The sequence below is a fragment of the Adiantum capillus-veneris genome, chromosome 24, assembly GCF_014529385.1.
Source record: "Adiantum capillus-veneris isolate H3 chromosome 24, ASM1452938v2, whole genome shotgun sequence".
Lineage (NCBI taxonomy): Eukaryota > Viridiplantae > Streptophyta > Polypodiopsida > Polypodiales > Pteridaceae > Adiantum > Adiantum capillus-veneris.
The window spans coordinates 32,807,665-32,821,913 of record NC_140954.1 but is presented as its reverse complement, the minus strand read 5'-3'; the positions used below and the strand labels follow the sequence as shown (position 1 = coordinate 32,821,913).

Here is a 14,249-nt window from a genome sequence, read left to right as displayed (position 1 = left end):
CTTCTTTCTGTATAGCTTTGTGATGACCTCCTTCTGGGATCTACACAAGGATGGTTAGTCTGTTCACAAGTGTTTTCCCTAAATTACCAAAAAATCTTTCAAGTATATACAACAACCACTTAGTCAGTCTTCTAGTGGTCCAATTTCAATGATGAAATGATGGTTGGGATCTATATAGAGAGTATGTTCTAGCAGTATAGTCACAAAATGCAAAAAATGTCTGACTCACTACTTCCTTAGTCTACCGCGATAGACTGACAGTTTGCTTAGCACAAGTTAGTTCAAAATTGTGACTTTACCCTTGGGTTCCAGTTACCCTCTATAGCTTATCCCTCAAGTTTTGTGAAGTTTGGACACTAGGGTTGGGTTTTGGTCCCCTTTTAGTATTTCAGTCAGAGCTTGATTCTCTATCTGACCCTCAGATTGACCTTTAGTGATCTAAATGCCTTGAATTTTGGTGTGTCTGCTATTTAGGCCCTGATAAAGCTCTCCCTAGGGAAAATTTGAAAGAAAAGTTCCCCAACAGAAAATTCCTTGGTCTATCGCGATAGACTGAGCTCTTTCTTCTTTTTTAGCTTTTTTTCCAAAGTTTTCCCCACAGTTAGTTTAGTCTCCCCTTGTGTAGTGCATTGACCAATTTTGGCACTGTTTGGACATCTGGTCAAAGACTTCTTGCCCTTGTCTCTGAATCCAGACTCCAAACACCAGTTTTGAAGTTTTGGGGTCAAAATTGGTGTTCAAATTCACTCAATTTTTGTGAGTACCCTTGTATTGATGTGTTAAGCTTGTGGTGTAAGGGTTTTTTGCTTGTTGCTAGACAAACACCACCTTCACCAGTCTATCGCGATAGACCAGGCAGTGAGCAATAGGGACTCAATTTTTTGTCTGTTTTTGCATAGTCTTGTTCCTTGGGCCCATACAAGTCTATCCCCCAAGTTTTGTGAAGTTTGGACTTATTTTGACCTCAAACTCAAGCACTTCAAAAATTTCACTTTTCTCTAACAATTCACAACTTCATTGCACTTGAAGTGATGCAAATTTGATGACACTGCATCTTAAACTTGTGCACATCAGTCATACCTCATGACACAGTCAGTTTACCCTTGGCTAATGGTTATATCTCATCTTGGCCTCTTTTAGGTTCACTTAGTGTTTCCTTATGACAATCACCTGTTTCCTTTTTTTTTTTCTTTTGTTGGCTTTGGTCACAGTTTTTATGTTTTCTCGAGTGTTGAATCATAAATTTCAATGTCAACTCTTTTCACCCCTTTCAAGGGTATATGAGGTGGGTTTTGCTTTCAAGGCAAGCAAACAGCCTTATTGTTTCTTCTTTTTGTTTGTTTTTTGCGGTTTTACAGCGTTTTTCTACTCTATTCTTCACAAGTATAACAAGCACTCAAAACCAAAAACCGTAACTCCTCATTATCCTATTTAACTAAATCTAACTAGTCGCAGACCCTCGGCAAGACACAGGCTTCCTGGCTATCCACTAGACCTCAGGATACTCTATCCTGGATCTTGTTCTAAAAGTTTACGCTCTCTCTAGTCAAAACTAAAGTAAGCTAACCATCACAAGAGTGACGTAGATCTCCCTACTTAAGGTCTTGTGTCCCCGGCAGCGGCGCCAATGTTTTAGGGCTTAACTACTCCCCTATTCATACTCACGAGCACGACACAGACAACATACTTATCATCTGATGACACGACTAACCCGTAGGTGCACGTAGGCAATCTCGTTAGCTTGTCAGGCTGAGACCAGGCTGAGACCAATCTACACATACGCACTTTTATGATGCATCAATCACTAACCGTGGTAGAATGCAACCCACCCTATCCCTTAACTCTCACAACACAGTTTACACGTCCAATGAACTCAGAATCGCATCAAACTTACTAGGCACCATCCTCTCACTAGGACATACTTACCTATAAGTCTAATCTCACTAGATTTGAACCCTAGCTATCTCGAATGCTATCGCGATAGACCAACAGGTCATAATCCAAAAGTGGTCAAAACTTAAGTTTATCAGTATCTATGTGTAGCTAATCTCTTTCTCATTCCATGAAGCACTTGATTATTGAAAACAGACACCGTTTGTGCTACTTACAAGCAAAACAAGCTCGAGGAAGAATTGATCGCGATCAACTCGAAACGGCGAATGCGTGGCGTGGGCGCGTAGCTCTCGGAGAGACTATCGCGGTGGTGTGGTCGCGTCGTGAATCCGGTGAGGGAGAAGCGCGTAGCGAAGAGGATAAGACACTCTCTCTCTCTCTCTCTCTCTCTCTCTCTCTCTCTCTCTCTCTCTCTCTCTCTCTCTCTCTCTCTCTCTCTCTCTCTCTCTCTCTCTCTCTCTCTCTCTCTCAGAATCGTACGACACAGGATTAATTCAAATGTTTTTCAAAAAAATGGTTCTAAGGTGACTTTTATACTTTAGTCACCTTAGCTCAAAAAATGTACATGGGGTTCTCTTGCTCATGATTACAAAAGTGGGAATAATTCTGAGTCCTGACTAACTGACTAATATTTACATAATCTAGACGAATGGATCAAACTGATAAGACGTCTTTGACATAAAAAAATGGAATTTGATATGCTTTACAAATGGGCTCATTACAACAGTTGGACCAATGGGGCTCCAACAAGAGCTTGCAAAAGATTGCAATTGAAAGTATTTAGTTTCTTTTCAGAACTATTTACATTCCTTTTAATGTGTGCTAGGCGCATCACATTTGCCATAAGTATTGGCAAGAATTACCACGGATATACAGGTTCGGATCTGTTTTTTGCTAAATGCATGCACACTAGGTGTTATGGGCCCTAGTGTTTAGCAAAGGCTGATTTGGAACGGCATGCATATTCCTCAAGTTGTGCTTATAAAGCATTTTGCACTCTATGTGCAGTATCTCTAGGAGATTACTTTTGGGTCTACTAATCACCAATAGAGGTCATGGCTCGGTTTGAGTGTTTGTGGATTTTTCAAGTTAACCACGATGGTTATTCTGGACATTGTTGATTCCTCAACAATGTTACACGATATTGTGATTCCCATTTACCAGTCATCTGGGACGACTGTCTGTAAACCGTGAGGAAAGCAATGTCAGGACAATGCTAGGACCAGTCACGGCCAAGGGCTAGGGGCCAAGGGCCGGGACGGACATGCAGTCAATGGGGTCTCTATATTTAGAAGGCCAAGGGCCTATATAGGGCATGGTTGGGTGGTGATGAGTATGTTCCAGTCCCTTATGTCTTACACTACACCTCAGTACTACCAATTATCCAAGGGGATAGGCAGATTACAAAGTGTAATCTTGGGCTAAAGGATATGCAAAGTGCGTACATTAGCACCAAGCATATCCAATTAATAAGCATTTATTGCTCTACTTGGAATTTACTTCCTATCAGTTAAAGCATGTTTGCGATGACTAGGTCTAGTCTCTTCATGTATAAGTCAGGTTCTCAGCCTTGAACACTAGTTATGGTGGGGTTGTTTACTGATGAAATTTGAGAACAATTCAAGGACTTAAACTTGGCTGATGAGTTACGTCAGCAAGTCACTTTCAAGGAAACTGAAAAAAGGCACTCTTTGGGTACATCTTAGCTGTCATTACTCATTTAGCTACTCAAGTGAGTTCTACATGGAGTTTACACGCTATATTATCTACGCGATGGTTACACCAAGATAGTTGCAACAAGACAAAAATATGGAAAATCAAGATGTTACTCTTGGTTTCATTGAACCTCCTACTGAACTATGTTGTGGTCAAGCAAACATCTGCATCCGTGCAGGATGCCCCTGTGGAAAGCATTAGTGCATTATCACTCTTGTTTTCGAGGAGGAAAACACTTCTCCAAGGGGGGAGTAATGTCATGCCAAGGGTAATGCCCAGTGGTCAAGGACCAGGCCCAAGGGGCCGGCTACTAGTGTGGATAGGGAATGAGGCCAAGGGGCTATTTAATGGGTGGTTGGGAGGATCATTCTCAAGGCAGTTCCCCAAGGGTCTTACATCCCAATGACCTTCAAGAGAGAAAAGGGACAAAACCCGCCATAATTATAACCTTTTTGCACCCTACAAATGTTAAAACAACGTATGAACACAAATGTTGAAACAACGCATGAAGAGAGAGAGAGAGAGAGAGAGAGAGAGAGAGAGAGAGAGAGAGAGAGAGAGAGAGGTGGCAGCACTACAAGTCTGCAAATGTACTATATGTTCTCTATGTCTTTGTAGAGGAGTCTTCACTTGGACTCTAGTAGTGCAAGAAATAGGTCCTCTCTCTCTCTCTCTCTCTCTCTCTCTCTCTCTCTCTCTCTCTCTCCCCCCCCCCCCCCCCCAAGGGCTCACCCCACATAGAACCCTCAAGATGTCGGTACCTTGCCAGCTCATACATGGAAATTTAGAATGAGCAGCAATAGTGCGTCACGAGAGGGAGGGTGAGCCTTGAGGGGCTGGGTCAAGATGGGACTATGTAGACTTAGGAAGAGAGAGAAAAGAGCTTTGTCGCCAGCTATAGTGCATCACGAGAGGGAGGGTGAGCCTTGAGGGGCTGGGTCAAGATGGGACTATGTAGACTTAAGAAGAGAGAGAAAAGAGCTTTGTCGCCAGCTAAGCTTGAAATAGCCCCTCACCCTCCAAACTCCCATGAGCTAAAGGTGCAAGTAGAGAGAGAACAATACTTCTTTGGTGATTTTTGTTAAGTATTAGATTACTTTCCACTGTGATGAATTAGCAGCCCCAACCCTTTGGCTCATGTCATTACCCATATTTAGCTCATGTAATCATTTCCTTCATCACTACATCATTCAATTGCATGAAGCAGATGTAAGATTAATCGTATTGGTGATAGGCTCAAGAGTTGAAAATGCTGTAGAAGGATGCAGAGGGCAATTGATGAATATGCCCAAGAAAAATACAATGCAACAAGATGAGTAGGTGATGATTAAGAAGAATGCAAAGATGGCAGATTCGTTGGAACTCTCTCTCTCTCTCTCTCTCTCTCTCTCTCTCTCTCTCACACACACACACACACACACACACACACACTATAGATGGCAGCTGGACTGGAAGCTTCTAGAGAGGGTATCTACGAACAATTACCACTGCCACTGGAACCGTGCGCAGGTAGGTGAAGCCCAGTCAAAAGCCTATAAATAGAGGCTATTTGTGACGAGACACGGGAGAGAATAAAACTAAATAATAAGAAATCACATAGTAGACATAGGAAATCAGAGATCTGTATAGATATAAGTTGACGGGTACAAGAAGAGCGTAGCTCATGTCAAACCTCTCGACCACCCCCGAGCTATCGTACTCTCAATCTTGTGCATAGTTCTCAATCACACTCTCACTCTCACTCTCAATCACACTCTCACTCTCATTCACAATCACAATCTCAGTTTTCCATCACAGTTGAACAACCTCCTTGTGATTATGGGGTTGTCTTCCTCGCGAAAAGTGTCTATTTTTTTCCTCTCTTTTTGTCTTTAGCAAAGCAGCTCGAAAAGAGGTGTCCTGCACAAGAACACATAAAAGCCGCTAAAAAACATCCCACATGCGAGTCCTAAAATTCTTGGCTATTTTCAACGACTTGTAGCTACCAAACGGTTCCGAATTTTCCATCTTATATGAATTTGTCTGTCTCGTTGAGATCTTCGATAGTTGTGTGATGTAAAAAGTTCATATCCTGCTCGGTTTGGTCGAAAATTTGCCTGCCAGTTACCAATTACAACAAAAAAGAGCGTAAAACGGCATTTTCTCACTTTTTCCTTAATATATGGGCTAAAACGAGCATCAATATGAAAGAATCTGAAAAAACTTGAAGAAGAAATACTTTTACTCATATTAAGACTGCGGAGAAACTTTAAAATGAACAAACTTTGCTCCAAAAATAAATATTGGCAAAAACTTTGCAAAATAAGTCCAATTACACTGCTACATCATTTTGAGGGACTTCTTGGTGAATTTTGATCTTGGATTGAGTTCGTTCCTAATTTTAATTCCTTTATCTTACTTCTTGGAGTTACATGCTTTTGTAATTCAAATACACACTAATTCACGAGCATTCCACTTAAGGGGTCAAAAAGGATGATCTTGATGCTCACATCCGAGCATTTGAGCAATACACTGAGCTTAATGATATTGATAAAGATGAATGGGGTGATTATTTTTCTCAACCACTCAAGGAGGCAATAAAGAAATGATACTACCATTACCTAGGCTACTAGCTCAGGTCATATAATAAGTGTTAGAGTTTATCTTCTTGTCCGATGATAGCTCATGTATCTCCCAGGAGTAGATCAAGGAGTGTGGACTGTTTTGCGGCTGTTCTTGGCCTCACTTGACGTAGATGTACCTGTTCTTGACAGTGCACATCAATATGTTGCTCACTGAGTAGGCTCGCATGAGGCAGGACCCCCGTTCCTAGGGTGTCAGAGTCTTGAGACATATGCAATCATGCTACTAAATATGTTTACATATTTATTAGCTATTTATCAACCATTTATGGGGTCATGGGGTTTTCTTGCTAGGTAGGGCAAACTGGAGTAGGTAGCCTCCCCTTGTACTCTTGACATGTTGTGTTATGCGGATTACCAGTGTTTGGGATTTCTCTCAGTGTGCTAGCGTTTTCTCTCTCTAACATTTGCATTTCATCTCTCTAGCATTTTTGGTTGCAAGCATCAATCCTCTCTCTCTCTCTCTCTCTCTCTCTCTCTCTCTCTCTCTCTCTCTCTCTCTCTCTCTCTCTCTCTCTCTCTCTCTAGCGTTTTCCCTCTGTGATCTCTCTCCCATTCACTAGCGCTCCCTCTCCCAGGCTATCCTCACTACTTTGCGGTGATTGTGCAACTCCGACGAGATCTAGGGCCCGTTCAGTGGCCGATACGCTGATGTGCCTTGACGACGAGGAGATCCATCGCGATAGATACGAGGGTCTTGTCACAAAGAGGTGTCTTGATCATGGTTGGAGACGACTCTCTCATCCAATTCACCTTCTTTTTGCTCCAGCTTTGATATGGTATCAGAGCCACGACGCGCTCTCAAATCAAATAAGTGATTTGAGAGAGTTTGTGCTGCTGTTTTTTTGCGACAAAAAGAAGCGGTTTGCGGTTTTTTTTTTGCATTTTTCACTCTTTTAGGGCTAATTTTGGTTGTAGAGGACAAATTTGCAGAATTTTTTATCTTCAACATCAACCTAACCATATCAAATGCCCAAATTCTCCAACACCGTGGAGAAGAGTGATGAATCTGACACATATTCATCCCATAGTGACGAAGGACACCATGAGGATGGGATTGACGGTGGTGGCAGCACTGTCAATGACAAATGAGGAGATTGGTCCGAATTCTAATCCAGAGTAGGTGATCAATTAATGAAGATACCTATACTCCCTAACTTTCCCTCGGATTGGCGATTGAATGGAGACAATTATGCCATTTGGAAAGCAAAGATGATGGCGGTCTTTGACACCTACGAGCTTGGAGGATTCGCCTTGAGCAACCTTCAAAAGCCAAAGAACCCACAGGGAGCAAAGTTATGGGAGCGTGTCAATGCCCGGATTCGTTCCTTCATTATCCTCAACAGTACACCCGCGGTGATTGGCCACATACGGCTAATGAAGATGCAAAGACGATGTGGGATTGGCTTGCCTCTCTTTATGATTGAGTTTCTCCAATGAAGCGGATAGCCCTGGAGGTGCAGTTGAGAACCTTGGATGCAAAGCGCACTTCCATGTAGGATCATATCCACAAGATAAAGGAGCTTCAAGAGGAGATATTTCATATGGGAAAGCTTATCAATTTGGAGGACATGGCCATTTAGCTTTTGGACCAATTGCCTCCCAGGTACACCAACTTCTACTCTTCCTTGATTACCAATGGACAATTGAATACTATCACTTGGGAGGAGTTAGTTCCAACGGTTTTGGACCAAGAGGACCAATTCCAAAAGGCGAAGAAGTTAGACTCTAAAGCCTTGATCGGTTCTTCCAACAACAACAAGAATCAGAAGGGTAAGAAGAAAAGAACCAACACCAAAGACAAGAAGAGTGATGGCAAGCGTGACGCCTTGAAGGAAGAGAGGCATTGCAACAATTGTGGTGAGAAAGGACATTATTGGAGGAAGTGTCCAAAGCGAGTTTTAGAGGCTTCAACTTCCTCGACAACAGTAGTACAGTTACCGATCTTTGTTCATTTGGACATTCTCCCTTTGACGAACACTCTAAATACATTGGAGGCCATGGTGACACACAAGGTTGTATTTGGATGTAGGTAAGGTATGGTTTCGTCCTGTACACTTTAAAAAATAAAATAAAAAAGTAGCCAGACTTATCGAACGCTTGTTTTTGCCCTTGTTCTGGGTTATGTGGGTGCCTTATTCAAGAGAGTTTCTTTCCAATAGATACAAGAAGCTACCTATAGAGACTTGCATAGGGAGAGTACGGATTGTATTGTATGTTTTTGGCTTTAAAAAAAAAGAGCATACAAATTTTATGTACCTAGTAACTCAATCCATTCAATACTACGTACAAGGCGGACCGAATTTAAACAATACTAAATGCAGATCCTTCAGTTTACACAACATTAGTGAAAATTCTCCAATTTAGGTAGCACGTCTTATTGGTGTAGATTCTCAGGTTGAGGCAACACCGATCACAAAATCATGTTGTAGTGGCTGGCCACCATTGTCCCTTGTATGATTTTGTTCCCCGGGTATTTGGAATTATATTTAAATTTGGAATTGGATTTGGTATATAATGATTTCTTATCGTGACATGCTTATGAAATTGGATTGGAATTTATAAAGATTGATTACTAAATGATGAGTGTGACCAATGATATCGTGATTCATCAAGCTATGCCACATAGTACTTATTCTAGTGGTATGGAATACTAGAATATGCAGTATGTGGATGACGGCATGCATAAGCAAATTGTTTAAGTTTATGAATTTTTCTCTCACTATATTATATTTCTGACACAAAATGCTCACCGTTCTTTTTGAAAAGTATGGTTTGTAGATTCTTATCTTTGCAACTAACGGAGAGGTATGTAATGAAAATTGATATTTTATTATTTACTGCAATTGACGGGTAGAAAAAGAATGACCGATCTAAGGGCTATGCAAAAGGACACCACATTTATGTATATTTTATTATTCAAATGCTCTTTATGAGCTATGACCATTTAAGTTCGATCGGCCAATGTGTATTCATTTTGAGCATTTAAGAAATCTATAAATAAATACCTGAAAGAGGAAAATGCTCACTCTCGCATGGGGGGAAATTGCACCTAGTGCATGTGTCCTTCTTCTCTCTTCTCATCTCTCCTATCTTGCTATGCCAATGTAGCACTTCGCTCTAGGAAGGTACATCCGCACGCACTCTTATGCTATCTCACACTGTCTGACTTTCTCTGATCGCGATGGCTTGGATTATGTACAAGTATGATTAGCATGTGTGAATTTCTATTGTTTTATGTCATGTAGTATGCCAATTTTTTGTATTTTCTAGGATCTTCCACGCTCTCGATTGTAGAAATCGTGGACCACAAAACTGGAAGAAATGTCAAAATAGATTGTTGGAATTTCCAAGACAAGACAATCAGTAAAGAGGATGGAGATTTGGTGTTTAAAGTGTAGGTCAAGAGATCATAGTTATGATGAGTATAAATAGTGTACCTATTGTAAAGCATATGGTCATGTGTGGAACAAATGGGGCATCAAAATCTACCATTTTAAGAAGGGGAAGGATTTGTCAATGATCGCACTAACAAATCTTGAAGCAATCAAGGCAGATGGGGTCAATGGGTCCAAGGATAATGAAGCCACCATAGGTACTAGAGGTACTTGTATTAGTAGGAGCACGTACCAAGGGAGCACTGGTACGAGCAAAGGCAAAGGAGATTTTGCAAAATGAAGCGTGAACTGCTATACATGCAGAAAGTATGGTCACTTTGTAGCCAAGTGTCTAGAAGCTACACAATCAAAAGCACCTGACTAGAAGACACCAGAACCAGTACTTAGGGTAGTGACCAAAAGCAAGGGGGTCATCATTGAGGAGATCCCATATGAGAATAAGGGAAAGCAGACTACTGAAACCAGGGAGTAGGGACAGCAGAAGGCACCAGAACCATTGCCAGTTAGGCTAGTGACCTAAATCAAGGGGGTCATCACTTAGGACATCCCATATGAGAATGAGAAAAAGCAGACTGCTGAAACCAGGAAGTGGGAGCAACATAGAACAATGAGGAGGAGAAGGGTAAGGAAAAGGTAGTGGATGAATGGAAGGAACATCATGAGATTGCAACAAAGATCACTGAGATACTAGCTAAGCGACAAGTCAAATTGGACTTGGTCGAGGCTGGAATCACTAGTCTGATAAAGGAACAATCAGTGGATCCATCTGAGATTCAGCAAGCAATCAGATAAGAGAAACCAAAAACAAACAACTGTTTATTCTTTCAAGGTTGAAAGAGACTCATTTGTGGAATCCCAAAGCATATGATTATTTGTTACCCTCTTCCTTCAGGCTAACTGCACTAGTTGCTCAAGCTCCCTTCAAAATATCAAAACACCTCTCACCTCATGTGTGAGTGTGAAGAGAGGGGGTAAGAGCTTGGTCACATGTGTTGTGTGCCCTACTCCTCAGTCGGTTACCAACATGTAGCTTAGAGAGACAAAATGCAATCACACCAGCTCGTAAGAAGTGTTTGGATCTTGTGGGCTGCAAGGTACTCAATAATCATCTTGAAAGAAGTGAGATTCTCACTAAACTAGAGCAGTCGCCTTCCTCGCAAAATCCCCTTCCTTTGTCGCTTGAGAAGTTGACATGCTCTTCACAGATATTCATTTGGCGAATGAGAATTGGGTGATTGGATAGGCTTGCTGCTTAGAAGCCTCACGCGATCAAGCTATAAAACTTCTTCGAATAATAGATTACTCCTCTCGATGTGGGGGGGGTACCATGTTGGACACAAATTCGACAAGAAAGTTAGGTGTGACAAGGAGACAAGAAGTCACTCACATGGATGATTGCCATGAATGCAGTATCATAATCGAAAGTAATTGAGGTAAAGAGAGGTGAGAAATCATGTGAAGCTCCGTTCATTGTTGTTAAAGTTGAAGATTTTTGCTAGGCCACTTCAAGCATTGCTTAGGGGACCCCCACACGAGAGGGGGTCAACAGTTTTCAAGTTACCCCCTCAACTTCACACAAAAATCGATTTCCTCCATAACCAATTCTTCTTCACACTCACACACACATAAAGTTGAAGGGAAGTGGACCTTGAAAAGGTGAAGTGATGGATGTTCACTTTTAAATTAAACATTTTCACCTTGCAAAAGTTTTCCCTGCCTTTAAATAAAACAATATACAACCCTTGTTTAATATTTCAAGGCAAGACGAAGTGACGTTGGAGAATCCCAAAGCACATTATTTCACATAACGTGCAAGACTGGGACTAACTACACCTCTTTGAGGTGCAGTTGGCTTACCCCCCATCCAAATAACGAATTACTTTTTCCATCATGTGTGGAGGGTGTGATTTCATTCAAATAACAAATTACCCCCTGCCTGTTTCTTTTTTTTAAATATGGGGGGGGGGGGGGGGGGGGGGGGGGGGGGCTTTGCTTATTGTAGAAGCCACTCATCAAATTTGCATAATCAAAATGAATTAGTATGTGTTCATGATAGCTCCAAAAACAAGAGAACCTCCAATAATGGAGGAGAACAATTGTGTGATTAAGGTAACCCCACAACGACGACGACGACGAGCTTCTTCGCCAATTGCACTCCGCCTGATCACGGTGGGGTCTCTTCCATGTCATCAATCACGGTGTGCCCGATGCGCTCCTTCGCCACCTGCAATCGCAGATTGAATCCTTTCTTTCCCTTCCCGTTGCGGAGCGTTGCCCTCGTTTGCTCGGCAACCTTGGTGAGGGCTATGGCACCGGCTTCATCCGTCGCGGCACTGGAATCATGGAATGGCGTGACTACTTGCGTCTCCGCACCTTTCCTGCCTCTCCCGCAACTACGATGCATGGCCCAAGAACACACATTTCAGGTAATTTGACAAGTGTGGCTGCACACACAGTGTACAAAACTACATCACCATAAGCAGATCTCATGCATCAATCTGAGTGTGATGTGTCGTTTTGTTGTGTGTGTCCCATACGAGTTCTGCCCACATGCACATGTATGTGCTAAGAAATTTAGATATATACTGCTCTGTCTGATGTCCTTCGGCTTCTTCTTTGCTATCAGGAGAGCATTGGAAGAATTCTCGGAGGAGACACGCAAATTGCAGATGCAAATGCTAAGCCTTCTGTCACAAAGTTTGGGCCTGCACGCGAAAAAACTTGAAGAGATTGTGGGGGAAATGCAGCAGACAATCTTGATGAATCATTATCCACCCTGCCCACAACCAGACATGGTGGCCGGTGTCGATAGTCACACGGACATAGGTGCAATTTCATGCCTATGGCAGTATGATGATGTGATAGGTGTACATATGCTTCATGATGGTAAATGGCTTCCTGTTAGTCCCCCACCTGGTGCTCTTACCATCCTCATAGGTGATCAAATTCAGGTACAAACCTTATTAATCGAAATAAATTTATTAATCATTGATATAAGAAAATTTTATAACGTCTGCAGGCATGTTTATCTCCAAAGATATAGTTGTAAAATATATGTAAATGCATATGTACGTGTATATGCGTGCATGTCTATATGTATTTGTGTACATATGTGTATGTGTATGTGCTTGTATCTATGCATGCTAGTAGGATTTTTGCTCGTAGTGTATACTAATGCGAAAAGATTCTTTGTCAACCCCTCTTCGTAGACTTCTCTAGTGTTAAATCTTGCAACCAAGTACTACTAGGGCTTACCTCTTTGGATGTTACCACTCTATACACACATAACAAGCAATGACATATACAAAAGTCCTTTTCATAGAGGAGTTTTAAGTGCAACAAAACATAGTGTCCATGGTCTCTTTCTATCAACTCAAGCCGGAGCAAGTGGTGTCACCAGCAAAGGAACTTGTGGATAATCAACATCCGCCCTTATATCAACCTACTCGATTTAGCGATCATGAGCGTGCAAAAAAAGGATCCAATGCCTCCTCATCTTTTGATGGACATGATAGTTCTCGTGGATGACTTACAAGATTGTCATGTTTGCTCTACTTGTTCTTCTATTCATTTTTTATTCGGTAATCTTCCGTTTTGGATGTGTGTAGCTTGTACCCCTCCATAATAACCTTGGTCCCTGTATCTGCACAACGTGGTTCTTTAATCTCAAGAGTTTTTGAGGTCATGCCACGTGCTGTTTAATTACATACTCTCAATTTTTTTACAAATGAAACCTCATGTTAGTGATTGTGGTCTTTATATATTACCACCTAATATAAACTTTGAATTTGTGTCTTCAAGCAAAATTTATGGACTATATAGAAATGACATTTTTGTATTGTGCTACCTTGCTAACGATTCACTAGGTGCACCCTTTATAGTTAACTTCATTATGGATATTTTCATTGCTTATTTTCTAGCATTTAACAAGTATAGATCATCTATATCTATACTATATATAATTGAGCTTAAAATTTTAAAGAAAGGAGAGGGGCGTCCATGTGTCACTCTTTCCTTTCATTTCAAAAACCTTAAGAAATTAACATTTGGTTTGAAATGTAAAAGTGAAGGGTAAGTAGCAAGTACTCTAATGGTAGAAAATGGAAAGACTTAAAAGACTTAGTTTTGACTTCTCAATTCTGTCAGAAGTCACAATACTTAGTACTATATCTATATTTATATTATTTAAACTCTTTAGCAAGACCGTGGAGTTTCACTCCAACCTTTAATTTTGAAAGGTGATTACTTTTGTTTTTGTAAAGGGTAGCTCTACTTCGCATTTTGAAGGTCGTTAAAAACACCGAGTACTATATGGCATGGTTGTGGTTAAATGGGATTAAGGGTGGAGGTGACAGATCATGATACGCGTGTGATGTAGACCATGCGATCGACACCCAAATTTACAATTCCGTCTGCACTTACAATGTAATGCATAAGAGTATCATGATCTTCAGTGAAAGCATGTGAGCGTGGTGGTTAGAGTCCATGCCTTGAATACGACAGTGCGTGACTTTGACGTGCAAGGTGTGAGACAATCTTGACGAGCTCAAATTTACTTGTTGGTTCAAATTTACTTTTTCGCCCTGAATTTACTCGACAATCCAAATTGGACGGTTTGAAT

The 14,249-nt window shown here is 41.3% G+C and overlaps 1 protein-coding gene across 1 annotated transcript; it reads left to right on the top strand.

Annotated features, from left to right (window-relative positions):
• The first annotated feature begins 11,669 nt into the window (after window positions 1-11,669).
• Window positions 11,670-13,100, top strand: LOC147426176 (uncharacterized). The gene is made up of 2 exons (XM_086499072.1): window positions 11,670-12,054; window positions 12,255-13,100. Exons 1-2 carry the CDS (start codon window positions 11,812-11,814, stop codon window positions 12,351-12,353), a joined length of 342 nt encoding a protein of 113 aa, XP_086355198.1. The 5' UTR covers window positions 11,670-11,811; the 3' UTR covers window positions 12,354-13,100.
• The last annotated feature ends 1,149 nt before the right edge of the window (window positions 13,101-14,249 follow it).